Source organism: Ursus maritimus, unplaced genomic scaffold, assembly GCF_017311325.1.
Source record: "Ursus maritimus isolate PB19 unplaced genomic scaffold, ASM1731132v1 scaffold_3, whole genome shotgun sequence".
Taxonomy (NCBI): Eukaryota; Metazoa; Chordata; class Mammalia; order Carnivora; family Ursidae; genus Ursus; species Ursus maritimus.
This window is the reverse complement of record NW_024425563.1, coordinates 89,350,899-89,376,684: the sequence shown is the minus strand read 5'-3', so window position 1 is coordinate 89,376,684 and position 25,786 is coordinate 89,350,899. Positions and strand designations below refer to the sequence as shown.

Below are 25,786 nucleotides of genomic sequence, written 5' to 3'. Positions count from 1 at the left end.
GCGTTTTCTTTTGCATGGCTCCCAGTGGCGCTCAGGAAACACTGTCAGGATTTTGTCATTGTGTGGCAGGGGCTGTTCATAAGTTTTCCTTTCCTTTCCTTCTCCTGAGTAGAGGATGCTTAATGCTCTTGTGTTTTCCAGGGTGTGAAGATTTTTGACGTCACCTCCAAGCAGAGAATCACCAACGTGCCCCGGGATGACATAAGTCTTCGCCCCGATATGTATCCATGCAGCCTCTGCTGGAAGGACAACGTGACGCTGATTATTGGCTGGGGGACTTCTGTCAAGGTGGTTTGCTTCTCTTGATCATTAGTTCATGTTGTTAAAGATCCACTGAGGAGGGTCCAAAGGAAGATGAGTTCTTGAGTGGCTTCTCGGAACCAAAATATTTTTCCCTGAATGTTAGTGTCATGTGATACTCATTTATGTTTAAATCCTTTCTTATGCAGAAATTTGGAGATACGGTCTTTCTTTTCCTTGCCACTCGAGACAAATTGTGAATTCTTCCTTGTTCAGAGTGGTGCTGCCATTTGTGATCTTGACGTTCCCCGTGGCCCCGTTGGCCTTAGCTATTTGTGGAACGTGTGGTTGGTTTCATTGCTTTGTCAGGTTTTCCATTCTTGATTGTTCTTTCCATTCCCCTTAGCTTCTTCGTTAGAGTTGATGATGGTGGAAAAAGAATATTAAAACGAAATCATCCCGCTTGCTTGGTCATAGTTGGATGGAGCAGAGGCCCAGACTTACTATTGATAAGATGAGGGGCTGTTGTGTGGCATGCAGCTATCTGCCCTTTGTGAGCCTGGATAAATGAAATTCAGCCATTCTACAAAGGAGGGCCCAGAGCTCATTCGCATTTATTTTTCGCGTACCAGTGTTTGTCTTGTATTAGGTATTTCAGAACCCAAAGTTGTAGTTGTTGGCTTCCCTTTAAAAATACATAGCTTAATCTAAACAAAATAAACAAAAAATTAGCTAAGAATAGTACGAGAAAGTATCCCAGCAACAGTCTAGTGGCAGAGCTCAGGCTTTAGAGTCGGACAGGCCTGGGATCAGTTCCAGCCTCTCCATGTACTTCCTGTGTGAGCCTAAGCCTGACTCCTCATCCACAAATGGGAGTACTGATTGTTCTCGAGTCCTGAGCTTTGGGCAGGATTAAATGAGGTAATGCGTACGGAGAGCTTAGCATAAAATCTGACATGTTGTAAGTGCTTCATAAACCTCAGTTGTCATTATTATGCCGTAAAAGTCTATAAAAGTCTTGAAAGAGACATGGTTATTTAAAATGTACTCTTCTCTGGAAAAGGAAAGCATAAAAATTGTTAATGTGGTGCTTCTTGTTAACCAAAACAAGCACTGTTAACTTGAGGTAAGGTCCTCCTGGCCCTTAGGTTGGTGTGATTCAGGTTCTCCTTTCTTTCTCAGTTGTTTTCATGTATCAAGCGAACATAGACTGATTCATATTTAGGATAGCAGAAGGGAAGGTGTGCCTAATAATCTAGGATTAAAAAAAGCGAAAAGTGATTCTCTGATCTCCTTATCCCATATGTGTGGTTACTCATCCAGTAAACTTATGTTCTTGGTATTTTTTTTATTTCCTTAAGTGGACCAAGTGGCTTTTTGTTGCTGTTTAAAGTTGCGATGTTCTGTTCTTTTGGTCAAAGATGAGGAAAATTAAGCCATAGGGACACAGAAGTTTATTGAATGCTACCAGAAATGCCTTCTCTCTTAAGCTGAATAATGGCCCACAAAGATAGCAGGTCCCAATCCCACAACCCATAAATGTTTATATGGCACGAAATACGATTAATTAAGGATCTTGAGATGGGAAGATTGTCCTGCATTATCTGGGTGGGCCTTAAATGCAGTCCCAGTATTCTTAAAGAAGGAGCGCTGCCACAGGAAAGGGGAAGGCAGCACTAGCAGGGCGGCAGACATGAGCGCCATGCACAGCCAAGGGAATGCTGGAAGCCACCAGAAGCTGGAGGAGGCATGTCGCAGATAGAGTCTCCTCTAGAGCCTCTGTGGGGGTGCAGTCCTGCCAGCACCTTGATTTGGGCACATTGAAACTGGTTTTAGGCTTCTAACTTTCAGAACTTGGAAAGGATAAATTTCTGGGTTTGGTTTTGTTTTTTGGTTTTTTGTTTTTGTTTAAGATTTTATTTATTTGACAGAGAGAGACAGCCAGTGAGAGAGGGAACACAAGCAGGGGGAGTGGGAGAGGAAGAAGCAGGCTCTCAGCAGAGGAGCCTGATGTGGGGCTCGATCCCAGAACACCGGGATCATGCCCTGAGCCGAAGGCAGATGCTTAACGACTGAGCCACCCAGGCGCCCCAAATTTCTGTTATTTTAAACCACCAAGTTTGTGGTAGTCTCTTAGAGCAGCCATGGGAAACCAGTATGCCTTCAGTGTGCCCAAATTATGATCCAACTCATATGTAATTTTTTACGTCAAATGTTTCTTTTTATTTACTGGGGATTCCTCTTATTCAGACTCAGTTAGTAGTACGTCGGGTACTTCTTCTCAGTTGAGAATCCACATGCGTTCTGCTGAGGGAAGAGAAGACAGGACGTAATCTTTCCTCTCAGAGAGCAGTCTTACTGGGGAGGGACAGCCACACAGTGTAGTAAAGCGTGCAGTTAGAGCCTTTCATGCATTCATTCATTCGGCCAGCCACTACCTGCCAAGTTCCCACAATGTGCCAGGCGATGTTCTAGTCAGGGAAGATGGACAAGCAGGTGAATATACCATGCTGATGGTGGTAAATAGCAAGAGGAGTAGTTGAACAGGGAAATGGGGAAAGGGGCCGGGGTGGGTGCCATTTAATACAGAGCAATCCAGGGACGATATCTGTCCTAAGGAACATGCCCTTTGCAGAGATCTGGAGGGAGGAGGCCATGCAGCTGGAGCGGGGTGGGGGGGTGTCAGCAGAGGCAGCAGACAGGGCAAAATCCTTGAGGCAGGCGTGTGATTGGCGTGTCTTTGTGGAACATAATGAAAGCCGTTATGCCCAGAGCGGATAGAGCAAGGTGTGGAAGAGAGGGATGGAAGTCCTGAGAGGGGGGAGGGCAGGAAGTGGGTGTGTTGTGTAGGGGCAGATTGTGTAGGGCCTCACAGGCTTTTGTGTGATCTTTGGCTTTTAATGTGTGAGGTGGAAAGCCAGCAGAGGGGTTTTGAGCAATGGACTTAGTTAAATGATCTAACTTGGATTTTGAAAGGATCACTTTGCTGTGCGGAGCCAAACAGCAAAGGGGCAGCGAAGACGGGAGACGGGGCAGGAGGCTAGTGCGGGAACCTCAGTAAAAATCCTGGTGTGTTGGATCAGCCTGGTGGAGCTGGTGGGGAATGACTGGGTTGTGGATGTATTTTGAGGGTAAACCCTGTTGTATGTATTGATAGTTCGATGTGGGATGTAAGAAAAAGAAGTCAACGATGACTCTCTTAACCTGAGAAACTGGGAACCGATGCCACCTTTTACTGACACGGGCAAGACTGCTGATGGAACACATTAGAGGGCAAGTCAGGAGATGTTTTTGTGTGTGTCCTCTTGAGATGCCCGTTAGACACGTAAGAGGAGAAGTGGAGGAGACGGATGGAAGCAGATGTGCGTTCGTGGGTGAGAACCTGCCTGTCAACGTAAAAGCTCTTGAGATCATCGATCTGCTCTTAGGCAGGACATGATCTTAGGGTGGTACTTCACTCTTCACTCACCTGCACCTGCTGCTACCCGTCTGAGGCGTGGGATAGAGCTCAGACCACAGAACTGAGTGGGGAGAGGAGAGCCCAGCCACCAGAACTGCCATGTGTCCCGGTCGTCAGAGAGCTTGTAGCAGGGTAGAGAAACAGCCCGGCCTCGGCCTGAGTTCCCTCTTCCCGAGGAGCCTTCCTCCCCTGCCAGTAGACACCCCTACTTTGTACTTCTGTACTTGCCCTTCACACTTGAGTAAAAGAACTTCTTTGCGTGTCTTCCCCACTCTTTCTAAGAAAAGAGCTGTCTGTTTCTTAAAACCCGTACCTCAGGACTGGTGCCCAGTAGTTGCTGAAAGCACTAGTTAATATTATTTATGGATTACTTTCTATTATTCTACTTCAAACCATTTGAGACACTACCCATGTATTTTTATCAGCACATTAAGACGGTTGTCCCTTGGGTACTGGGGGGCAAGCCCGATAGACAATTAGGTAGTTTCCCTAGCAAGTGTGGACGGAAGAATCAGAAGTCTAACAAAAGGAGATGGAAACTGGGGACATTGGAAATGGACAGGACATTGTCTGAGATGGACAGGAGACAAAAAGCCATAAAGGGAGTAAATTGCCAGTCCTTCTAAGCAAATGCTTCTACCCCCGTCCCCAGCATTGGGTTCAAGTCCTGTGTTAGAGCAGGGCCTGTCATGTAGTCCTTGCACTGCTTGACAGCAGTCTGGGCATGCGTACTAACCAAACCAAACCAGACCTCATGCAGGGTCACATCCCCATCGAACCCCAGTTTGGCTTCTAGGAATTTATCCTGTGGGAACAGAAGTGCAAACGTTTTATATCCAAGTATGTGAATCGTGCCTTCAGGTTGGACAGAGGCAAAAACTAAATGTCTGAAAGGGCGTTGTAAGAAGATTACAGTACACTCGTGCAGTGAAATACTATAGACATTAAAGAATTGTGTTGTAGAAGAATATTTAATACATTAAATTACTTATGGTAATTGTTAGGTTAATAAAAGTAGCTTCCAAACAAAAAAGATTGTTAATGTGTTCACTTTGTACTGGGATAGTGGATAATATTTGTTTTTTCTCTTTGGGTTTTTGTGTATTTTAGAATTTTCTATATTGTAGCTAAACTTAGGGTAGTAATATTTATCGTGTTCTTTTATAGCTACCTAAAGAAAAAGGAAAAAAACCTGATCCCTGATAAAAGTTGTGTAGAATCAGTATTTAACTTCAGGTTGTCTTACCTCGATGGCAGAACTTATGTAAATTTTTGTTGTCTTATTAAAATATAGAATATATTCACTTCAGAAAATATAACAAAGAAAACCGAAATTAACCATAGTCTCAGCACCCTAAAATAACCATGGTTAACACGTGTGTTGTTTGGGGTGTGTTGTTTGGGGTGTGTGTGTGTGTGTGTGTGTGTGTGTGTGTGTGTGTTAAATGCACACACACATACATATCCAAACTGTATCCATATAATTTAAAAGAGAGATTGGCAAACTTTTCCTTTAGAGGGTAGTAAATATTTTAGACTCTGTGGACTACATAGTGTTTCTGCTGAATATCTTTCTTTTTCTGTCTTCCTTCTGGGCTAGCCTTTCAAAATGTAAAAAAACTCTTCTTAGCTTACAGGTCATAAAGAGACCAGTCAAGGACAGGCTGTAGTTTGCCAACCCTGATTTAAAATATATAATACACTGATTTTAAAACACTTTTTTTTTTTAAATTTTTAAACACTTGAGAGAAGAGCATGGTGCCACTTACGCAAAGTATTACTCAGCAACAGTGAGATAAATGACTAATATGTAGTCAGAAACACAAGCCCTAATGTGAATGTTGCCCCGATTAGCCATTGGGCTTTTTGGTTGTGTGTTTCTGCCGGAGCTTTATTTGATAGAAGTAGTCCCGAAGTAGAGTTGCAGAGAATGGGTCATTGGAAACATGTTAAAACGATATTATAGTTTCCCTTCTTTCTTTGTCCTTGAATAAGACTTTACTGAAGAATAATGTTGGAGAACATAAGTAATGGTTGCTATGTGTCATTGAAATTAATTTCTGTCATTTAAGTCATTGAGTAGATTGTGTGCACTCCATCTCAGTGCTACATGGCTAATTTAACAAAAGTATCATATATTGAATGAAATGTTATGAAGAGTTTTCCATCAAATGAGTAAAATAACCTGTGCATTTATTTTCTAGATCTGCTCAGTGAAGGAGCGGCACGCCAGTGAAATGAGGGATTTGCCAAGTCGATATGTTGAAATAGGTAAGACTTCTACGAGTGTAAAACGTCAAAAGAAAATCCAGTTCAGTAAAGGGAAACCAAAAATCGTGTTTGTCTTCAGGGCTCATCACTTGGGACCTTAGTCAAGTAGGTCAAGAAGCTTTTAAGTTTTGAAACTTTGCTGTAGAGACCCTCTTTTCTAACTGTATTTCCAATTTATACACAGTATTTTCGTAGCTGGCTTTGAAGTTAAATAACCGTGGGTTTGGGTTCTGTTGTTTCCTCCTGGACTTTGGACAAATTGCTACATGCTTCTGCATTCTCGTCTATAAAATGTGAGGAAGAACACCTTTCCCACAGGTTGTGGTTGGGAATTCAGAGAGTTCGTGCATGCACAGCGCTTCGCACGGTACTGATGCCTGGTCCTGTCCACACATACCCCTCTGACTACGAATTTCCATCATCACTGGTCTGGTCCGAACTGCCATAATCTTTTCTCTGGGTCACTGCAGCAACGTCCTGACTGGTTTGTCTCTTGCCACTGTGAATTACGGTGGTCTGGTCTCCCCACTTCAGTCAGCTTACAAATCAGATGTCACCACCCTTCAACCCATCCCCATTGTTTGTAGCACAGAGAGGAGACTCTTGACGTGAGTGCAGGGGTCTGTGCTGGCCCTCCCGGCCTCCACGGTGTTAACTCATACAAAGCTTCTCCTTGGGTCTCTGCACTGCAGCCACACTGGCCACCTTCGCCCATCCATGCTGCTTCTTCGGGTCTCTCCAGAAGGCCCTTCTTGCCTCTTTGCACTTCATTGACCCTTAATCATTCCTCAGCTCAAGTATTGCTTGAGAAAGCCCACCGGGTGAGCCCCCTGGACCTTGCCAACGAGGTCAGACCCTCCCCTGTGAAGCATGGGTGTCACTCTCCTTTCTCACACCTGTTTCACTTGCCGTGACGGTGCAATTGTTCAGTGCCGGTCGGTCCCTTCCCCCACACTGTGAGCTCCCTGAGAGCTCACTCTAGGTCTGTTCTTGCCCAGCGTTTGTATCTCCGGGATGTGGCCCGATGTGGGTACTAAATAATGCCGTGTATTGAATGGATCCGTGACTCAGGGAAACACCTATTCAGGAGAAGGATGCCGAATGATCTACCACTACTTTCTACATCTTAGTTTTATAACTTAGTGTAGAAGTTACTCAGACAGAAAAGATGAAAGCAGAATGCCTTTTGCCTATCGAACAGATATAGTAAAACCTATTTTGGGACTATTTAGAACCAAGCAGTAGGAGAAAACATTGCGTGACAAAGAAGTTTTGCCACATTATAAGTCAGCTGAAAAGCTCATTTACCTATTTGGTTGATGGGTGGGGAATATCACTTTGAGAGCTTCTTATAACAAGGTGAAGCTAAATCATTTGCACATGACTGTATTTCTAAAACCAGAAAGGTGTGTGTTACCACCCCACCCCCCCACCGTGGCTTATGTGGTCAGAGCATTTCAAGCTGGGATGTTTTGTACTTGAAGACAGAAGTGGATGGTAGGGTTTTAATAACTTTTTGCCTTAGAAAGAGAAATAAGTGCATAGTTGGGATTGTTCGGTGTACAGACAGAACAGGCCTGTGCAGAATATGATGGTCCTGAGAACTGAGGAACAAGACACTAGAGAAGACTGGAAACTACCAGGTCACGATCACCTCTTCAGTGTCTCTGTCTTCTTCCCTGCCTCCCAGCAAAATCCTCTGAACACCTCAATGCACAGTGTCCTGAGAGAGAAATATTCCAATATCTTAAATACAGTTGAGTGGAAAAAAAATTAAAACCTCTGGGAAGTTTTAAGGATGGAAGACTTGCCAGGAAGGCATAAAAGGGTCGCAGCTGTCCTCTCCTTAGCTGATGTTGATTGCTCACGCATGAGGCGTGGGCCAGTCCCCTGTGTGCTTTACCCTCATGGCAGCCCCCATGACAGTGGGGACCCAGGGACATAAATATCTAGTCTCAGATCTTAACTATAGTGGCGTTAGAAATGGACAGAATCTAACTGCAGAACCACCACCAGCTTCTGGAGACACAAAGCAGTTCGCTGAATTCCTGTATGATCTTGATGAACTTGCTTCACCCTCCCGAGCCAGGCTTTCCCCACCTGTAAAATGGAGGGGATAGTATCTGCCTTTGCAGTTGGTTGTGAGAGTGAGACCTAAACAATGCCTTTATCACAGTGCTTGGCATACAGTAGGCGCTCACTGAATCATGGGGGTGATTATCACTGTGCAGACTTCCAGCCTAGCTCTGTGACTGCTAATAGCTGGCCCAGTGGTGGCCCCGGAGCCCTGGGATCACGTTATTAAAGTATAGTTCATCTGTCCTACAATTTACGTGAAATAGACCGTGTGTATGTGCTGGCAGTATCGCATTACTGACGTTTTACTACTATGGTTAGTGGTTAAGTACCATTTTTTCCCCTCTTGAGAGCAAATCTTTAAGAATATAAACCATTTCCACAGCGGGAGGCAAAGTGGTTTAGATAAGAGTCCTTGACGAGGATAGAGGAAAAGAGAAATATTAGGAGGTCTGGATTACAATTTGCTTTAGCCCTGAACAGTGTGAGCCACTGTTCTTTAGTAAATGAGGTGAAAATGGCATTGAGGTTAAAGAACTACCAGTGGCTGTACATTTCTTAGAAGCCAGATGTTTATAACTCTAACTTATAAATCAGAATCTCAAGAACAACACAAAAGCTTTCGTTCTCGATATTAGTTTATTCTTATAAATGAAAAATAATAACGATAATAAAGATTAAGCTTACTGGGCAGTCACCAACCCATGAACACATTCTCCGTATGTAAGGCTTTTTGGTTGCAGTTTCTTTTCCCAATTACGTTGTTAAAAGTAGGTTGTGGTCTAAGCATGCCATACTTATTTGAACTTGGATCTCTTGGGTTATCACAGGGCTCCTTCCCCCTTTCGCACTTTTCACCAGTCTTCCACGGGCTTCATGGAATGGCAGTTAGTATGGAGAAATGAAGCCAGTGTTCGTGGGTCGTTTTCTGGGTGTCTGCTGCCAGGGTCAGAGGACTTACATGAGGGGAATTCACAATTGACTTCCCAGTCTTGATTTCATATGGAAGCTTGTTTCAAAAAAAAAACTAATCAAGAGAAAAACTATACAGGAATCTATGTAAAATGACAGAAGCCAGGAAGAAAGAGAGGGAGGAGAAGAGAAGGGACATCTTTTTCTCTTTAATTAAGTGGTGTTTGTATCTTCAGTTGATTGTAGGCTGTGACTCTTAGAATTTGTTCTATTTTTAGCCTCCTGATTGATTGGGAAAACAGTGACCTGGAAAAGAGAGATATGTGTGGTGGAAGAGGTGAGCTGTGAGGTCAGTGTCTTTCCTGGATCTAAGTGTCTCTGTCCAGCCACCTGTTAGACTGTGCTGACCCAGTCACGCAGGTTCCAGCAGGGGACAGTTCTTATGCCCTGAGTGACATGGCTTATCCCCTAGCCTGAGGTTCAGCAGGAATTGGGACAGCTCTGGCATCATTCATGGTGTTTGCTTAAGGATCTGGCTTTGTACGGATTTCTGTTATAATTCAGTTTGACTCTCTATTATCTCTTAATTCCTCGGTTCTACATTAAATTTTTTCCCTGACATTTTATTATGAAGAAAACTAAAACAGGTGAAGAATTTTCATGAAAACAGTAGCACCCATGTACTCAGCTCTTAGGTTCTGCAATTAAGATTTTACTGTACTTGCTTTATTACATGTCTGTTCCTCTAGTCATTCCTCCTCAGAGTAGTAACTCTTTCCCACTCCGTGCATGCCGGAGACTCAAATGTTTGTTGTTGGGTGTCGAATTAATAAATTTTCTCTGTAACAAGTGTTGGTAAGAGATCTGAAACACCTAATGTAACAAATACATTTTGTTCCTTTTATAAAAACAACTACCAGGCACATGCCAAGTAGAATTTCATTTAATCTTCACAGGGATCCAGCTGAATAGGGCCTGTCATCCCATTTTGTAGGTGAAGAAGGTGAGATTCAGAGAGGTCAGGTAACCTGCTCAAGATTATTCCATTCATAAGCAAAGAAGACAGCATTTGAACTCAGGATAGGCCGAGTTTCAAAGCTGTCACTCGTAACCCCTATGCCATACGTTCTTCCCGTGCATTCCCTCTCTCTAACTCGTGCCCTCAGCTGCAGCCAGAGGAACTGATGAGAAGGTTAGAAGCTTACTCTGGGAGTTCAGATAAAAAGCATATTCCCTAGAATCCAAACACCCCTTTAAGTATGCCAGCAATCATGTCTGCTCACCTGATCTTAAAACGGCCAGATGAAATGCAGTGGATTTTTTCTTTATCTTGGTTCAGCAAAGTATCTCATTTGGAAAAGTAGAGACTTTAGTTCCCCTTGTTTTATTCTAGGATGGATAGCCCTTCTTTGTTCCTCCTTCGAATTGTTCGGTAATATCTAGAATATAGTTGCCTTGGATGGCTATCAAAATGGTTTCTAAGGAAAGGGAACCGAATCCAGATCGTGATGTGATTCTTTCAGCCGTCTGAAAAAGATGTTTTTGTTTGCTGTTTTTTAGTGCTTGACTTCAGTTTAGTTGATGCATCAAGGTAGTTTGGGGGTTTTTTTGGTCTCTGAAATTTTTAAGTTTTCCTTTATTCTGGTAAGAACACTGATGTTGAGATCTGCCCGCTTAAGTTTTAAGTGTACGATACATTATTGTTGACGGTATGTACAGCGTCAGACGGCAGATCACTAGAGCTCATTCATCTTACTTGACTGAGACTTTAGACCCGTTGATCAGCAATTTCCCATTTTCCCCTTCCCTCCGCCTGTGGCAGCCACCGTTCTACTCTTTGATTCTATGACTTTGACTCTTCTAAATACATCACAGAAACGGAGTCATGCAGTATTTGTCTTTCTGTGACTGGCTTGTTTCACTTAGCGTGATGTCCTCAGGGTTTATCCATATTGTTCCATGCTGCAGGGGCTTCCCTCCCTTTTTAAGCCTGAATAATATTCCAGGGTCTGTATATCACATTTCCTTTGTCCATTCCTCTGTTGGTGGATATTTAGCTTGTTTTCTGCATCTTGGCTGTTGTGAACAGTGCTGTGGTGGACATGGGGATGCTAATGTCTTTTAAGATCCTGATTTCAATTATTTTGGATAAATACCCAGAAGTAGGATTGCTGGATCATATGATAGTTCTATTTTTCATTTTTTGAGGACCTCCACGCTGTTTTTCATAGCACCGTGCCATTCTGCATTCCCCCCAGCCGTGTACGAGGGTTCCAGTTACTCCACATCCTCACCAACATTTGTCTTTCTTTTTTGACAATAGCCTATTTCCAACTTAAAATACAACTACTTGGTTTGACCCTTTTGACCCAGCAGGTCCTTAACCATTATTAAACCTTTCCTGTTGTGTGAGCAGCGTGTCGTGAGCTACTCACTAAATCACTCCTCATCCTTGCTGCTTCCTGAGCGCTAAAGTTGAGTAGATGAACTTATCATATCAGCTTAGCTCTGTCATTTAGCACAGTAGCGTGCTGAATATTGATTCGAAAAGATGCAATTAAATTGCAGACTAAACTTGCTTTAAATGGTTTTTGTCTTATGTGTGCTATTGGCTCCCGGCTTGAATGTTTTTGTTATTTTGCCCATTAGCTGTTCTCTTCTATTTTATTCCTGTGTATTAGGTCTTCTCCATAGTTTCCTGATGTAAAACATGGTGAAGTCCCTTTTACTTCAATGCATCTTCTTCATAGCACAGCCCTGAAAATCTTGGCATGTTGTAGTCTCCAAATGCATTTTCTTAAATCAGTGGTCAGGCTGACAGTGTCCAAACTTAGGGAAAAGCCTGTGGGTAGTATATCCGGTCCATTACAAAATACTAGCATCTGGTGACCACGGGGTCGGGTTCTCTGGAGAGTAAGGCACTGTCACAGAGAGCTTGGGTGCTTTCTCGTTAAGTGAATATAAGACAGTGAAAGGTAATTGTTCCTATTTATATGTTGCTTGAGAAACTCCTGTTTATTTGCTTTTTTAAGAATCTTAGAGGCCCAGATCTGTAGCAGATTATTTTATTTAGCTCCAGTGAAGATACCAGATCCTCCGAGTCACATCTAATGGGCATTTTGAAACCCATCAAGGGAAAACAAGGGCCAGAACCAAAGAAGCAGCGCAGGTTCTCCGGGCTGCAGTGGTTTTGCGCTTGTAGCCCAGCAGATTCTAGAGAAGGTGTGGGCACCCTGGCTGCCACCGCAGAGCCCCCAGAGAGCGGTCAAGACCGTAGCTGGCGTTCCTGCTACCTATAGCGCCCTTCTAACCTGAGCAGCTCCCTGTGACCGCTGTCGGGAAGAGGAAGACTTCAGGTTCCTACTTGTGCTAGCTTCTGCACAGGTGACTTCAGTCAAGTTACCTAACCTCACTGAGCTTCAGTGCCCCACCCTGAAGGAAGTACAGGGTTGTTACCGTGGAAAATAATCCTATATGTACAGTATTGCGCGGTTTGCCTCTCGCATGTGGAGTGTTCCTTAAATGGGAGCTGTGAGTAATATTACTATCATTTTCAGTTACTTGCTGAGAGAGAAAAACTCGTTTCTTTTAACAATCAGATGACGAAAATATTGTCCATAAAGTCAACTGAACGAGAATTGGGGGAAAGGTATACATAAGCTTCGATTGAATTATCCTGAAGAAATTAATATATTTCATATGCATTTTTCGGTAAAATATATCTGTAAACCTATATGATATGGGTGCAAGTAATCAAGAATATTGATTTAAATATCATCACTTATAGGTCTGAATATACTGATACTGAGATAATCTACTTGTGAATTATTTGGGGAATTGTCTTTGTATTCAGACCTAAAACCTTGGTTTTTGTCCTTTACTAATATATATTTTAAATACTTCTTTTAAGTGAAAAAATTTTAATGAACATGTAATGAAATGTTTTATGTTATAAACACCATACCCGCCCTTGAGGAGCTTATAGTCATGATTATTACTGTTTTCATCCTTATACTGACCCCTTGGAAATAAATTATCCTGCTTTGTACTGTGTCTTGCTTTATTTCTATTTTTGCATAGCATGTGGTATTATTATTATTATTACTATTTTTCTTCTAGACTCACAGTGTCTTTTAAGTCAGACGGGGTCTTTATCATTCTGATGCTTCTAAAAGAATGTCTTATGTCTAATTGGTGCTCAGTAATTCTTTATTAAGTAGTTGATGACCCTCAAAGATGTAAGACCCAAGGTACAAGAGAATTCTTGTTAATTTCTTTTGGCAATCATTCTAAAAATGATAGTGGGTATGCATTGGAAGGCCCAACAGTACCTGTGTATTTGTGACTCTAACCCCGATCCCATTGCCCCAACTGATAATAAAGTTGGTGTATCTCACTGATACATTAACATTTTGTGCTTGGAGGATTCTCAGAAGATGGTGGTAATGGTAAATAATTTTTGAATCTGCCTGAGTCATCCTAAAAATGGAACAACTAGATCATACGACCAAGGACTCATTGACAGCATGTACAACACAACTGAGCGAAAGAGTAGTGTCTGAGAACCCCAGATACAGATGAGTGGGAGAAACCCCCGACAGCCACAAGACCGGCTGTGGTGTCCATGTCTGTGTGAGAGAAAGTAGAGGGGAGCAAGGAGGCATCTGGTGAATTTGAGATCAGAAGAACTCCCAACCAGCAGGTAAGTGTTCCCTGGAAAAGACCACCAGCTGCTCAGTGGGTGCAGGGCCGCATTTAGGTGAGGGGCTCACAGCCCAGTGGCCTTTATGAACCCTTAGCAGTCAAGCACCTAGTGCTGTGTGCTGAGGCTGGAGGAGAATAAAATCTGAATAGGATACGGACTATAGAGACAAAGAGACAGAAGTGGGGCGGGGGCAGTGCCAGGAAGTCTCAGAAAGCAAGAGGCCAGGTTTTTAACACTAAATAAAAACAGTGTAAGAGGGAACTCTGCTAAGTTTGAAGAGGTGTTCCAGTCTCTGCCTCTTTCTAAGAGACTGGGGACTGTGACGTCACCCACGGATGAGGACCGTAAAGGTACCAAGGTCAAATCCCATACTGAGGTTTAAGGAAAAGTAAGTAAGGAGCAGAACACTGTTGGCAATGAAAGCAAGAAACCGGAAAGAAACACCCAGAACAAGCTATAAGACATTTTTTTTTAAGTAATATCAAAACATGAAAGAACAAAACTCAGAATTTAAAAAATCTCAAATGAGGTGACAGAACTCAAATATATATAAATAATAGGACAATGTAAGAAAATCACAAAGCAATAAGAAAAAAAAGATTTGCAATGGAATGGTAAATACTGAAGACTGGCAAAGACAATTCAACTTACAAATAAGAGTCCCTGAAGAAAAGAACAAAGCAGCAAAGGAAAGGAGCGGATACGAAAATCAGTAATTCAAGAAAAATTTCCTAAAACTACAAAGAAACAAAATTGAAAGCTATAAATTAAAAGCATACCCCTGCGTATCTGAAAAGAGTGACCCACGATGAGCACCGTCAAGATATATTTGAGTACAATTACTGGACTTTCACGACAAGCAGTCTGTTGGGCATCTCAACAGTAGCCACTGGCCGCTCGGAGTCCTTGAAGAGTGACAGGTCTGGATTGAGCCGCGCGGCATACAGGATTCTAAAGACCTAGTATGAAAATAAGTAAATCGTCTCATTAATTTTTTATGTTGTCACATGTGGAAAACATTTTAGATACCTTTCATTAAATAAAATATATTTTAAAAATTTTACCTCTTTTTAATGTGCCTACTAGAAAATTTAAAATTGCATATGCAAGTTATCTCTTTGGCTTGTGTGAGTATTTTGTTGGACAGTATGGATCTAAACTCCCTTCTGCATCAGGGTCCCCATTCTGCGTCCAAAGGACCTCCCTGAATAGAAATTTCCTGTGAATAGTCCTTTTGAAGCTTTCTCTCAGTATGCTTGGAATCTCTCTTTTTTGTCTTTTTCCTTGAATTCTTTATTCTCACTTTTCAAGGAACTCTCACCTTCCAGAATAAGCCAGAGCATAGCACTGCTTGCATCTGCAGAGGTAGAAAGCTGTGCCTCAGTCCTGACCCGCGCCCCACCCCCCCAGCCGTGTCCGTCCTACCCAGGGTGAGCACAGCGCCCCCTGCAGGGCCGGGGAGCCACCACCGCACTCTGTAGATCTCGTGCTGAGGTACAGCGGCTGGCTCGGGCTCCCTCTGGAAACGGCATTCTTCTCTCGTTTTTTTTTTCCCTCTCTTAGGCTTTTACCTTGTGGTTTGTTTTAGTGCTCTCCAACCGAGTTTGTCTTCGTTTTCTTTGTGATTTATCTTTTCCAGATAACCAGTTTAAAGATGAGCTTCTGTGGTAATAGACCTCTAAACTATCTGTATTTAAACTAGTTCTCCTTTAGGGAAAAACAAGTAATCTTCATTAAAATGATTAAAATCACTGTTTGGAAAGGAAGAGAATTTCGGGGAAAATAAATTAACCGAATCGTGCACTGGTCCTTTGAAAATTTGAAACAGGAAAGCCCTGTAATTACTTGAAGTTCTTTTACAAAATCAGCTCATAAACATTCACATCATTTATGCATGTTCTTCGGGAGAATAAACATTACCATTCCACATTTCCTTCTCTTGACACGAATCTTGACACTATTTTTATATGTGACATCTCTTCTTCATAAATAGCATTTTTCCAGTTAGTTTGCAATTTAGCCACTTCACATTGTCTGCCTAAATTGTTACTAATTCTCAGTGAAGTCTGGTAAGATCTAGTACCTAACAGAAGCATTTATTTCAGTGTCTGGAATGGAATGGAGAAGTGAAATAGCTGTGTGGTTCTGCACATTTTCCCTTGTTTTCTTTAAGAACACATTAGATTTCTATTGTTCTTAATTAGAGAACAGGAAATTTTCTGTCCTATTAATGGAAGCTATTGTGGACTGGGAAATAAGTGTGTGGAGCAGGGAAGATTTGGATAGAATTATTTTCTAGCTTCTTTGTTCTGTTCCTTGCAGCTAATTCATAGAAACCAAGGCTTGATGTATATTGGGTTACCTGTAGGAGAGACACTGATACGCCTTGTCAGTGTGAGCCTACGCGAGTGTGAGCCTATTTGGCGTCCTGAATAGGGAGAGTGCCTTGTTCACCCACCATTGACTAGATGATGTTCTCCCTGTGGTAGACAAGCACATCAAAGCTCCCTTGGAATTCCTATGAATCTGTGGCATCTCTGGTTGGTTGATTGATTGATTGATTGAACTGTATGTGTAGCATTTCAATGATGAAATGTTATTTAGTAAAAGAGAGCTCAAGTCCATTTCTACCACACAGGTTTAACCACCTCAGGAGTGATGGCAGTAAGAACCTCTGGTTAACGTGCCTGTATGCCTTCTAGAATGTGAAACTGCCACCTCTTTGATCACTGGGTCCTGCATGGCCCCATACTGTTCAATAGCATCTGTGCATTCCAGCCCTCCCTTGTCCCTTCCCTCCCCCCTCTCCCTGTGTACAGCTCCCCCTGTGGGAGCTTCTCTAGAACCTTCCGTGCCTGGCTACACTGGGTGTGCTCATCTGTACATGTGGTCGTGGTGGAGGTGGTTCTCTGAATATGCACTTCATATGAACATGTATCACATTACCATTTTACCGAAAGTCGTTTTAAGTGCCTGGATAAAAATACTCAGTTCGAGCTCACAAAGACTGAGGAAGAGTGTTAGTGGCAGTGCTGGGACCAGAGCACCTGCCTTTGGAGTTCCACTCTTTGGTTCTTAACAGGGCACCATGACCACCTATGTGAGCTAAGCAAGGACAAAGCATATTACCTTTTTATGTTTATGTTACTGTTTTAATGTTTATGTTACTAACTAGTAATTTTTTTGGTCAACCTCAATTCCATTTTGGTATGAAAATTAAATTGTGAAAACGGTTGTGTAAGAAGTTGACATTAAAGATAGATAGAGACAAGTAACACTGAGGGATCTGCCAGGAAAGTGGAGAGGAGGCAGAAGAAAAATTCAGTAGCCCCTCATTTCATCTGTGTTAGGGGTTTTATTTCTACTCTGATTCCATTATTTTGTAGATGGGAAAAGTTATACCTGCTGAAGTTAAACGTCTTTTCCAAGTTCAATTTACTGGAAGTTATAACCCAGATTTCCTGACTCTACGTTAAATATTGTTTTTTTAAGATTTTATTTATTTATTTATTTATTTATTTATTTGAGAGAGAGAGAGAGCGAGCGAGAGCATGAGTTCTCATGGGGGGAGGGGCAGAGGGAGAAGCAGACTCTCCACTGAGCAGGGAGCCTGATGTGGGGCTTGATCCTAGGTCCCTGAGATCATGATCTGAGCTGAGGGCAGATGCTTAACCGACTGAGCCACCCAGGTGCTGCTACATTAAATATTGTTTCTGATGTGCTACCCTGACTTCTCCTAGTTTGGAGAAAAGAGCAGTTTCATCATAGAACTTAACTGACTCTGGGGTGCATAAGTGGCTCGGTTGGTTAAGCATCCGACTCTTGGTTTTGGCTTAGGTCGAGATCTCAGGGTCATGAGATCAAGGCCCTGTGTTGGGCTCCTCCCGCTGTGCACGCACATGTTCACTCTCAAGTAAGTAAATAAAAATCTTAAAAAAGCCACAAAACTTAACTGAATCTGAAGCTAAAGCTAATACCACAAACTATGGAGAAGGTCTGAGTCAGCAAACTCTTAGAACATGTGGTGAGTCCCAATGAGTCTGCTTCCAAATGAATCTGTAAGTGTAGCGCATACTCCTAGAAGGGCCTCTGGCCCCACCGCTACCATATCAGCTAGCTTTGCTGCGTAACAGACCACCCCCAAACTTAGTAGCTTAAAGCAAAAGCCATGTATTTTAAAATTTTACAGCAGCTAATTATTAGAATCTCACTGTTAGCAATATTAGTACTTCTACCACTGAGCTTTCTTTTGGGTCTGTGAACTCCATTGTAATTAAATCCATACACTTCTTAAGTGATGCACTAGTTTTAAATTTTAAATGCCTTTACAAGAAACAATTGCTGGAGAGGATGTGGAGAAAGGGGATCCCTCCTACATTGTTGGTGGAAATGCAAGTTGGTACAGCCACTCTGGAAAACAGTGTGGAGGTCCCTTACAAAGTTAAAAATTGAGCTACCCTATGACCCAGCCATTGCACTACTGGGTATTTACCCCAAAGATACAGACGTAGTGAAGAGAAGGGCCATATGCACCCCAATGTTCATAGCAGCATTGTCCACAATAGCTAAATCATGGAAGGAGCCAAGATGCCCTTCAACAGATGACTGGATTAAGAAGTTGTGGTCCATGTATACAATGGAATATTACTCAGCTATCAAAAAGAACGATTTCTCAACATTTGCTGCAACATGAACGGCACTGGAGGAGATAATGCTAAGTGAAGTAAGTCAAGCAGAGAAAGACAACTATCATATGATTTCTCTCATCTATGGAACATAGGAACTAGGAAGATCGGTAGGGGAAGAAAGGGGGGTAATCAGAAGGGGGAATGAAGCATGAGAGACTATGGACTCTGAGAAACAAACTGAGGGCTTCAGAGGGGAGGGGGGTGGGGGAATGGGATAGACTGGTGATGGGTAGTACGGAGGGCACGTATAGCATGGTGCACTGGGTGTTATACGCAACTAATGAGTCATCGAACTTTACATCAGAAACCAGGGATGTACTGTATGGTGACTAACATAATATAATAAAAAAAACATTAAAAAAATTTTTAAATGCCTTTAAAAAGAAAGAAATTTCTTATTTTCTCTGACTTTTATTTCACTTAGGAAACAGTTCTTTCATCACAATATAATCTGTATTAACGCACCTTTTTTTTTAAACTTCTGAGTCTTCAAACAAATGTTTATAATTTTTTTTAAAAGGAACAATAGTTTCATAATTACAAATACCATTCCTTGTGACCTTTGGATCACTGTAATGCCCTAATTGTGAAAAACCTAAACTCAGGCATTTTTTAAAAATTATTTTGTCATTAATACTAGTTTATGTTGGGTTTTCTGGGTTTGAAAGTGTCTTCATGGGATTTAACTATGTCGTTTTTAAACTAGCTGGTCACAGTGTTACGTGTGACCGTTGATGCTGCTGTTGTCAGGTTTGCTTTTGACGGTGATAGAAAATTTCAAGTTTAAGTTCCTGTATATCCTCTTCTGGCCTTTCATTATCGTCAAAAAAGTGTGTTTATCCACGCCCCCTTTATGTTAGATTTCTCCGGTAAATTCACCCTGCATTTGTAGTCAATGTGTCCTTTCCTTCGTGAGCTGCTCTTTGCTCCTGTTAACACTGAGTCTTCTGTCCCTTTTGTTTGCAGTGTCTCAGTTTGAAACTGAATTCTACATCAGTGGGCTTGCACCTCTCTGCGATCAGCTTGTGGTTCTTTCCTATGTGAAGGAGGTGTCGGAAAAAACGGTAATTTTTTTTAATACCCCAAATGCAAAGGGAAGTGTGAGTTCATTTTTTTTTTTTTTTAAGATTTTATTTATTTATTTGACAGAGACAGAGACAGAGACAGAGACAGCCAGTGAGAGAGGGAACACAAGCAGGGGGAGTGGGAGAGGAAGAAGCAGGCTCACAGCGGAGGAGCCTGATGTGGGGCTCGATCCCACAACGCCGGGATCACACCCTGAGCCGAAGGCAGACGCTTAACCGCTATGCCACCCAGGCACCCCTGGGTTCATTTTTTAAGCATGATCAGGTTGCCCGTGAAAGGGCTGTAGTCTGAGCAGAACTTCCTGACCTATAAAAGAAGGGAGGAGAGTATATATTTACCTTTCGGAAGCCCCACTCAGTGCCTGCCTTTTGTTCCCTTTGCCGAGCAAGGGGAGTCATTTTTTTTTCCTCTTTTTTCCATCTCTTGGTATTTTTGTCGAAAGGAATGAAGGATTCCTTTTGCTGAAGGGCGAAGAAACTAAGCTGACACTGTGCATTAGCAGAAATGACAGCAATGAAGTTGATCTGCCGCAACAAGAGGGGCCCCTGTGGTCAGAGGGAATTACAGAAAGGGCACTTCGTTATTTCCTGTGGTCCAGACAGATTTGCTTACTTCCCAGTGGCTGACTGATTCTCAGTAGCTTGATTTTTGCTTTGAAATTGATTGTGGCAAAGTCTCAGTTATCAGTGCAAATGAGGGTATGAAACACATGGCCGGTAGAAAGCAGAGAACCCAGATTTCATTATACGTGACTTTGGAGGGAAGCCTTTGTTTATGATCCAGTGGAGGGCATGTCCAGTGGAGACGGTCTTCCTTTGAAGCCTAGATGGGCCCCACTTCCAGCCTGTCTTCACTGTTAGAGTCCAGGGGTTCTTCGGAAAGGAGGGGGCTAGGGGTGGCTTTAAGGCATAAACAAGGAGAGCTTATGGTAAAGGATTTTTTTCTTAGATGCTGTATATAAAAGAAATTGCGAATTGATTGTCTAGCCCTTTACAGTAAGTAGGGCTCTCCTTGTCTGTATCCTTTCCTTCTCCCCCCCCCCCCCCGCTTTTCAGTTGGCTAGGAATAAAATGGGGGGGAACCCTGGGAGCCCCAGTTTTGAAGTGGTACCTGCTCTTGAGCATTTCTCTGAGCGAGCACTTGCAGTGGGAAGTCATCGCTATAGTAACCTGAGGCTCTGGGCGCCCATGTTGCTAGGCAATGGGATGCTGGAGACTTAAGTGAATACTCAGAGCGGCTAAAATCAATAGGGCTGGCTTCTAGCCCTGTTGCAGGACATCACTTTATTATTTTATTTATTTTTTTGAAAATAAAGAAAAGCAGTGGCTCCCGAGGGAGTAAATACAGTGCTTTCTGATGAGGGAGGTGGGGCGGATTGAGATTGTGATTGAAAGACATAGGAAAGAAGCAGTAAAATGAAAAAGGGAAAGCCTCATAAACAACCGAGAAAAAAAGAAAGGAAGCGGGGAAACCTTTGTTAATAAACAAGAGTATTACAAAGGAGTAAAGACCAAAGAAAGGCCAGCCTCATAGAGCAAATTAGAAAATGGAATTGAAAAGAAAAGAAAAAGGAATTTTTTCAGAGGAAGAAGTGTGAGAGTGTCGGAGGTGACTCCCGAATGTGTGTGCCAGCTCCTGTAGCTGTTTTATATGACGCCAAAGTACACCTTCGATCCTTAAACACGGAGTAAACTGATAAACTGAAGACAAAAGAAGTAAAGCAAGCATGGGGCCAGGCCACGCCCCTCTTTTTCTTTTTTCGTACGGAAAAGACCGTGTAACTGCAACATTAAACAAAACTTGTCTTTCTATCCTGCATGTTCTCCCTTACACCTGTCACATCGTGCATGTGTCCGCACAGCTGCCCTCATGGTCACACACACTCTTCTGTGTTGCCCGATTCTTGTGAATGTTATTCTGTTCTCTCTTCATGTGGCTGTGTATTCCCTTATCATTGTCATTTATAGTGGTTGTGAACTATTTCGTCTAGATTTATTAAGCTGTTCGCCCTAATGTTTATTTCTCTTTCATTCATTAATAAAGCATATGTGTCTCCAGAGTCCTGCTAAGCATTGGGGATCAGAGACCCAACAAGACTAAATTCTTGCTCTTGGGAAGTTCACAGATAAGCTGGGCTGCTTGACCAGTGAGCAAAGGTCGTGAAGTTAACAAGATGAATAACATCACCAGTGGTTCCCTTACGCATGTCAAGGAGCTGTTTATGTGACCAAGCAAGGAGGTTTTCTTTTAATATTTTTGGCTTCAAATATTTTTTCTATTCTTGCTATTCTAATTTTGATATTTTTTTGTCATTATTAGAGCAGTTAATTTTTTAACTATTCAAGTCTTTCCATTTTCCCCATTGTTTCAAAATTGAGATATTTCTCATTTTTCCACAGATGTGAAAAATTATGCTGTATATTCACAATTTTTTTCCCTCTACTAGTTGATCTTTTATAGTTGCTGTTTTATTTTTTAAATGTTTTGAAATGTATGAGATGCAAAACTAATGCAGTTGCTTCTCAGTTAACCTAACAAAATGGATCAGAGTACTCTCTGAGGCTTACGGTCTGTTCCTCGGGGAACTTGGGGAGTTGGGGAAGCCCCGATTTGTCTCACGCTGCCCCCTTCCTCTGGGCTGTCTGTGCTGGTGTCCCACGGCTACAAGGCTTGCTGCCTTGGGAAACCCTTAAATGTGTGTTTTATGCCTGCATGCCGAATGCTCAAAAAGCTCAAACTTCCAAAGTAAAACAAACTTGATTTCAAGATTCACTGTAAGTCCCCAGTTTTTCCACCAGTTGCGGTCTCACCATTGACTCATGTGACTTTGACCTTAGTAGAGTTTTTGATCCCGTTCCTTCATCTGTGATATTTGGAGCAATAATACTCACCAGGGGGTTAAGAGCTGACTGAAAACAGTCTGCATCTCACCACCTTCTAGGTTAGTGGAACTGCCTCGGCCCTAAAAAACCCTCTTTCCCCCTTCTTGTCGTAGAACTGTGCTGTTCAAAACTCTCGTCACTAACGATATGTGGCTATCTAAATTTTAATTCATGAAAAATAAAATTAAAAACCCGGTTTCTCGGTTACGCTAGCCACCAGTGACTCCTGCCTGTCACATTGGGTGGTGCCCATGGCAGCTGTTGCCTTCTCACATGTTCTGTTTTCGACGTAGCTCTCAGTCTGTGTGGCTTGTCAGCGTCACTAGGAAGCTTACTGGCAGTGGCAGTGGTTTGGCAGTTTGTAATATTATTTTTACTCTTTCTCACATTGGTGAGAAAGAGGTGTAAGCCAGTTGTGGAAGTGTGCGGTGGCCGTGGCCTTGGAGCTGAGTGGTGGACAGCTGCAGGGACACAGCAGTGCCTGTCCTGTTGATGTCAAACAAGAGGTCAGGGAATAACATGGTGTGACGAGTCTGTCCATGCAGGTGGTTAGAAGGGCTCACATCTGCTGAAATTATGAAGCCCATGCATTTAATTATGACTGACTGGAACAAATTTGTAGTTTCTAGAAACATAATGAGAACACACCTTTCCCTCTCCTTTCCCCCCAGGAAAGAGAATACTGTGCCAGGCCAAGACTGGATATTATCCAGCCACTCTCTGAAACCTGTGAAGAGATCTCTTCCGACGCTCTGACAGTGAGAGGCTTTCAGGAGAACGAGTGTAGAGATTATCATTTAGGTGAGAGACCAAGGCTCTGGCTCATGTTATTTCTGATACTCATGGGTCTTTTTTCTTTCACGTGATTAGCACAACCAGGAATTTAAATTGAGGTGCTCCAAGGGTCATAGAGACTACCTGGTCAGACCTCTTGTGTCGAAGATGAGGGCCTGAGGCCCAGACATATTGCAGAACATGCTTGAGCTCCCACAGCAGAAGGGAAGGGTAGGCTTGGGGCCAGGACCAAGGTGAGTAGGCTCCGTGGTCTTTGTTCTTATGTTTTGTGTGTTTTCCTAGTTAGTGTGACACACCGACATTGGGCAGCATGGTTCTGTGGTTGCCATATGACTCCCAACATTATATATCTGGAAAGCGTGCTCTGGGATGGCAGAGAAGTCATCTGTTTGTGACCAAATGCGCAGAGCCTGGAAGAGTGCCTGACGAGTACTAGGTGTTTGCAGAATATTTGCAGAGTGAATGAGCAAATGCGCTAGTCACTGCTCAGAAATAAAGGACGAACCGCTGCTGTTTGGTCATACCGGGGCCTCTGTGCTAGAGTGTCCTCATATACTTTAAAAATACATTGATGGAAGTAGAACAGCCTAAGCTTTTTTTATTTTTTTGAAATTCTTTTCTGCTTCAAAAACAATTGACATGTTTTCAGAATATTTTCAATTCTCATTTTGGCCAAATGAAATGAAGAAATATTCGGTACAGTTGGAGCTTTCTTTATGTGGCCACTGATCAGTTGAGAAATGTGAGTCTGTTCTGGACTTGGCAAAAAGCAAATGTGACTCACAACTGGCAGTGTCCGAGCTGGGTATTTTGCTCAGAGCAAACTCTGCTGCCCACTTAGAAACCCTTCAGAACAGGTTGTATAATTGAATTCTGCAGGAAACCCTCACCATTGGCGTTGTGCACAACATGCCGAAATGATAGATTATGTCCCCAGGGCTCGGGGCATCTGTCATTTATGCTGTAGATGGCCTTGACCTTGATGAGGAGGAAACATTTATCGCCACCTGTGGGGTGTAATTATTCTGTTAAAATAGAACAGTGCTGTAAATGGCCATAAATTAAGTTTATACACAGAGGATGAATTGTGATACACCATAGACATGGAGAATTTTGATCATCCTCTTTCGGTCGGAGTCACAATGTTAATGTGTTAAACACAGAATTCTAAACCTGCCTTACTTTTTTTAAGTTTTTTGGTATTCCTTCCTTCCCTCCCTTCTTTTTTCTTTCAAATAATTTTTACATGTAAATGTTTTTTAAAGCACTCCCACCTTCAAACAGAGCCAAACACACTTACTCCAAAGGAAGGCAAGTTTTCTGTTCCCTCTGGAGTTGGGTTACCTAACCAAGTCTCTGAAACTACGGCCGAGGTGTCTACTGCCACGTCGCCCGCACTGTTCCTTTTTTCCCCTCACCTCTAGAGTACTCTGAAGGGGAATCGCTCTTCTACATCGTGAGTCCAAGAGATGTGGTAGTAGCCAAGGAACGAGACCAAGATGACCACATCGACTGGCTCCTTGAAAAGAAGAAATACGAGGTAATTTTGATTTTCTTTTCTTAAAAGTATTGACACGACTGTAACAGGGAGAGAATAAAAGGTTTCTGTAATAAATCTTTGGGTAGGTGAATTAGAATGCCCTAAGCTAAAAATATGTAGGAGGCTAATAACTTTCCAATACTCTTTTCAGAAATTGGGGGGGGGGGAGATTACAAGGAGGTTAACTGGCTTCACTGCTCAGTGGAGGAGGAGGAGGTGGTGGTAGAGGGAGCGGAGTGGGTTCAATCCAGCCTATCCAAGTGTTTATTTTTTGGCTTTTTGAGGAAACTAAAATAGAGCTAGTATTTCAGAATTGTCTCATATATTTTAGTGGTACTCTTCGTTTGTGCTTATTTCATATGTAAAGTTAAGCTATGAAATTATTATTCACTAAGGATGGTTTGAACTACTTTTCGGATAGAATGATGTTGTCCACTCCATTGAGTCTTGAATCAGACTGATTTGAGTAGAAAACTGTCCCATGATGAGTTTTCTTTTTTAAAAATGAAAACCTTTCTGACTTTAAAAGCTGAAAAGGTGAATATTATGTTGGTTCTGTTAGAGAAACGCTCTGGATGGGCTTATATGCTAATTAGCTAAAAACAAGTGAAACCTAATCCACTTATATGTTGCTTTAAGTTTGTTACCTCCTAAAAGGATTTGGGGGGGAAAATGTTTTTTAATGTATAAATTGGAGTCCAGGTATTGATACAAAAAAGTTTGTGTTTTAGTTATTACCAGATTGCTTAGATCCAGTAATTCCTTAAAATAATTTTGTGTGTTTTTAAGATTTTATTTATGTATTTATTATTTATTTACTTATTTAAAACTTACTTATTTGAGGGTTGGGGGAGAAAGAGGGACAAGCAGACTCCACACTGAGCCCCGATGTGGGGCTCGACCCCATGACCCAGAGATCATGACCTGAGCTGAAACCAAGAGTCAGACACTTAACCAACTGAGCCACCCAGGCGCCCCAGTAATTTTATGTTTTAAACATTTGTGTTAAAGTAATAATTATGAACTTTCCCAAAATAAAAGTAAAATCAGGGATTTTCAAAATCCTAATTGCAGATACACCTAAATGTATGCATGTGGTTAGTTTTTTGCATTTCATAAAGGAAAAGTGCC

General features: G+C 42.3%; 1 protein-coding gene across 2 annotated transcripts in view; it reads left to right on the top strand.

Moving 5' to 3' along the window:
- The window catches only part of VPS41 (VPS41 subunit of HOPS complex), a 170,888-nt gene that overhangs the window by 99,835 nt on the left and 45,267 nt on the right, over nucleotides 1-25,786 (top strand). For both annotated transcript variants that reach the window (XM_008703510.2, XM_008703509.2), the window contains exons 9-13: nucleotides 142-288; nucleotides 5,905-5,971; nucleotides 19,319-19,416; nucleotides 22,992-23,121; nucleotides 24,540-24,655. In XM_008703510.2, coding sequence (XP_008701732.1) covers nucleotides 142-288; nucleotides 5,905-5,971; nucleotides 19,319-19,416; nucleotides 22,992-23,121; nucleotides 24,540-24,655 — 558 coding nt within the window. The remainder of the gene's footprint in view (nucleotides 1-141; nucleotides 289-5,904; nucleotides 5,972-19,318; nucleotides 19,417-22,991; nucleotides 23,122-24,539; nucleotides 24,656-25,786) is intronic.